At 37.2% G+C, this 3,957-nt stretch overlaps 1 protein-coding gene and 2 long non-coding RNA genes across 4 annotated transcripts in view; 2 read left to right on the forward strand and 1 right to left on the reverse strand.

Moving 5' to 3' along the window:
• Window positions 1-1,554: 1,554 nt before the first annotated feature.
• On the forward strand, window positions 1,555-2,799 carry LOC106515450 (uncharacterized). The gene is made up of 3 exons (XR_001310012.1): window positions 1,555-1,621; window positions 1,724-2,242; window positions 2,735-2,799. It is a non-coding gene; the product is annotated as an uncharacterized LOC106515450 (long non-coding RNA).
• LOC106515451 (uncharacterized) lies at window positions 2,159-3,489 on the reverse strand. The gene is made up of 3 exons (XR_001310013.1): window positions 3,400-3,489; window positions 2,762-2,914; window positions 2,159-2,234 (listed from the first exon to the last, which is right to left on the reverse strand). It is a non-coding gene; the product is annotated as an uncharacterized LOC106515451 (long non-coding RNA).
• Window positions 3,123-3,957, forward strand: part of nrgnb (neurogranin (protein kinase C substrate, RC3) b) — a 9,751-nt gene continuing 8,916 nt past the window's right edge. For both annotated transcript variants that reach the window (XM_014005266.1, XM_014005267.1), the window contains exons 1-4: window positions 3,123-3,174; window positions 3,345-3,526; window positions 3,600-3,673; window positions 3,758-3,801. In XM_014005266.1, the coding sequence (XP_013860720.1) occupies window positions 3,379-3,526; window positions 3,600-3,673; window positions 3,758-3,801 (266 nt within the window). In that variant the 5' untranslated portion in view covers window positions 3,123-3,174; window positions 3,345-3,378. The remainder of the gene's footprint in view (window positions 3,175-3,344; window positions 3,527-3,599; window positions 3,674-3,757; window positions 3,802-3,957) is intronic.

The following is a 3,957-nucleotide window of genomic DNA, read 5'->3' on the forward strand; positions in this document are numbered from 1 at the left end:
TTCTTCATGTGTTCAATACTTTTTCCCTGTGCCATTCCACATTATTACAAATAATTTCATTTCCGGACATTGTATGTATGGATCACTTGGGTTGTTACCGACATCTGGTGAAAATTTCATGTCATTAGCACCTCTAGTAATATATTTACTGAGAAAAATGGTGGCATGTTCAATACTTATTTTACCCGCTGTAAATTATACAGAAAAAAAATAAACACTTTCTTTGGTGGAACAGAGAGCAAATTGCAGAGCTGAATTTGCAAAGCTGCTTTAGCATGTAATGTTGCTAGGTGTTGAAATACAGTATATGCACATGCTCAGTAACAATAGATAAATACAATTTTGCTAAACTAAATCAGTTAGTATCACATCATCGTGTGCCAATATGCATTTGCCCCTGTGCAACAGAAATGTTCCTCGACAGGAAGTCAGTTACTGTATGGAAAGTTGTAAATTTGTTTGTGTTTTTTTTAAGCACAGCTCTGAATCCTTTTGAAAACCACTTCCTGTACCCAAACCCTGGTGGAGGAACATTTAAGTGGGTATGTTTCTGCAGGTGCAAACTACATCAAACTGCAAGAACACAAGACGGTTCACTGTATGCTTTTAAAGAACAAGAAAATCAGAAAACCAGGGACCAACAATGATGATCTCCATCCATTTCACCATACTCTTCTTTTGGGCGACACAAGGTCAAACAGAAACCTGAATAGAAAAATCCTGTTATATGAGATAATGGTTTGATTTTTTTAAGTTAAATATCTTGTTCTCTCTTTACAGATTTTGTGAGTTCTACTAAGGAAAACACACACGTTGATCACTTGCATGTAAAATTGGGCAGCAGTCTCAAATTGGCCTGCACCTACAACTGCTCATCGGGATTTATTCGTGGATGTTGGAGCAAAACGCTGGACAGCCCGGGCTGCCACGGAACAATTAGCAATGGCAGTTTTTGCACTGTGATACTCAGTCTATTAAACGTGTCTGCTGAAGATGTAAAGAAGAATTACACCTGCTACACCGAAGACACAGACGACCCTAACTTGCCAAAAAACACAGTGAAGATTGTTTTCCTTCAGGTTCAAGGTAGTAAATATTAGAAGAAGGAAAAAAGTAATATTCAGATGTCATCCCAAGGAGTTTCTTCTGGAAGTAAATTTTTGCTTTGTTTTACAGATCAAAAAAATACTCCAAGCTGGACAGTAACCCAAAAAGTTGTACCAAAAAATGGTAAGGAATTCATTAATTTAACTTTTTTAGTCTTTTTATGTATTTTTGATTCAGCAGCCAATCCAATGGATTTTTAGAAGTGATCATATCCCTTTTAAGTTATTGTTGTAACATTGGTCATTTGTTTTAATCTCCTCTCCATTTTCTTAGCATCTCTTCCTGTTGAACCAGGGAATTCAAGTGGAGGTGAGATTATTTACAGAACCCAAAACATAAAATATTCCCTTCCTGTCTGCTTCAGTCTATCTTAATGCAACATTTTCTGGGTTGACAGGAGAATATACTGGGATCAAGGTTTTGGCTGCAGTTACTGTTACGGTGGCRGTGGTCCTTGCTGCTTTGGCTATATTCTTGTGTGTGAACAGAAACAGGCAGAACTGGAATGGTAAAGGTGATTAAAATATATCATTAAACCATATTTGGGGTTTCACATACTGAAAAATAGATACAAGTGTATTTATGTAACGTGGTTTAAAAATGTAATCTATTCCAGGAGATCCAATTGTGTCCAGATCATGGTGAGTATAATTAAAATTCATTTCTTTTCAGTGACATTTAATTTAATTTAATTTAACGTTCATGCCTTGCAAACTATTTTGTTGACTATTTCTTGTGTTTTAAACCATTTAAGCTCTCCACAACCAAATAACTTTGCCCTTCTACCAGTAAAAGGTAAATGATTTAAAGATGTAAATGAAAAAAATAAAAATCTCCTCTTTCAAATGCAATCCTCCAATTCTCACTTGTCATTTTTTATCAGGAACATTGTCAACACACAGTGAAAAAGTGACTTTGCGGCTTCCTCAACCTGGTAAGATGTGRGCTCCGATATGTGAGCAGCTAAGAATCAAAGCTGTCAACAAAATGGCTGACAATTACTCACAAATTGTGCTGCATTTTGGTTCCAGATAATGAGAGCGATACTGAAGTCCCTTATGCTGACATTATGATCACCGTTCGAGGGGTCAGCACACCTGAGCTCACTCAGGTTGGCTACTTAGGAACTGGAGAGGTAAGAAAAGGACAAGACAAAGACAAACTCAACAACTAATTTAGTGTAGTTTATCTTCGACAACAATAGATTTGTGCTCTCAAAAAGACAAACCTACAACATGATTAAAGCTGGAACAAAAACACTTTATTATGATGACCTGCAGGTCTAATCTGTGCACACTGGTTTTCACAAAACTGTTCTTTGCACAGTGCCCTGAGACATTTGTTGTGACTTGGCACTATATAAACTGATTTTAATTGATTTAAGGTCTGTATAAAAATAAAGTGTGCCCTATAGTTTTTAAATGTTAGAATTAAATTCCATTGTGACATATTGCTGGTATATATGCCTCCATGGTTTTTAAAAACACATTTAATAACAGAAGCTTGCTATTTATAGTCATCAGGATTAAGTCTGCTCTTTTTCATGATCCTGAACTGCCTTTTTCTCTGAGCATATGACATTAGTTTTTTTTTTAATTTATTTATTTWTTCGCTGTTCCATGCCTAGTGGCGAGGAGATGAATTTAGATCTCACCTTCAGGCCTCACGTTCAGCTGACAGATTGCACGTCCCTCAGCCCAGAGAGGTCAGCCGCAAGATGAGCACCAACTCTGAGTATGCAGTCATCACATATGCCTGACTGTAACTTCATGAAGACAAGAAGGAAGAAAACGTCCTGCTGTACAAGCTAAAAAAAAGAAAAGAAAAAATTTAAATGTAAATGTTTATATTATTCTCATTTTTTCTGTACCTACTGTACATAATAAACTTTTTTTTTCATTTATTCAAGCCAATGTTTCCTTGTGATTGTATGACGTTTGACCCTTCCGCGTACCCGTAGTAAAATCGTTGCTTAGAAACAAGCATCAACAAAGTAGAGTGCACTGCGGCTAGCTGTTTGCAAACCTTAAAAAGTGGCTTAAAGTCAGCTGGGGGAAAAAAATTCAGGTAAGAAACGTTGCTAACTTTTGTTTTTCTTTCTGTGTGTCTCACACAATAAGCACTGAAGTAGTTTKAGAGGTGTGAGAGACGGTAAAATTTAACTTGACTCAAATTCCGTTCAGAAACACGGATAGATTTATTGTGGAAACACGTATACTACTTTTCCCCTCCTCAAGATATACGTTGGAATTGGAGATACGTCCCCAGAAAATGTCCTTTTCAAACACTCACCTTCGGGTCCCTCGAGGTTTCAGTTCCGTCTTAGAGGGTCTGGCCCGAGAGGTCCTYCGAGACCAGCCTGAGGACATCCCTGCATATGCTGTGCGATATTTCGACGCTCTTTTGAAACAAAGAGAAGGTAACCGGAACTTCAAAMTCAACAAAATAAAACAAAAAACAAATGCTGGAGCGTCACTTTTGTTTCCTTGCAGAAAGTGGTGTGGACCCTGCTGAGTGGGCTGCCAAGCTGGAAGATAGATACAACTATGACTTTCAGAATACGGGGGTAACTTGACCTGTAGGCTTATTATATTTAATTCACTGCTCTAATTCCTCTCTGATTTTAATGGTTCATTCTGTACATCCACAGACTAGTCCTGATAAGGAAACAGCATCAGAGAAAACCATTTCCAAGTGAGTCCCATTTTGTAATGCAGCCAAAAAGCATCACAAGAAGAGGGAGAGGAAGAACATGAGGGAAAGGACAGGAAAAGAAACTCAGATTAAATAAAATTACACTGTTCACACGTTTATTATTAAAAATAAACCAGGGTTTATTTTTTGATATAT

This window comes from Austrofundulus limnaeus, unplaced genomic scaffold (assembly GCF_001266775.1).
Source record: "Austrofundulus limnaeus strain Quisiro unplaced genomic scaffold, Austrofundulus_limnaeus-1.0 Scaffold29, whole genome shotgun sequence".
Classification (NCBI taxonomy): Eukaryota; Metazoa; Chordata; class Actinopteri; order Cyprinodontiformes; family Rivulidae; genus Austrofundulus; species Austrofundulus limnaeus.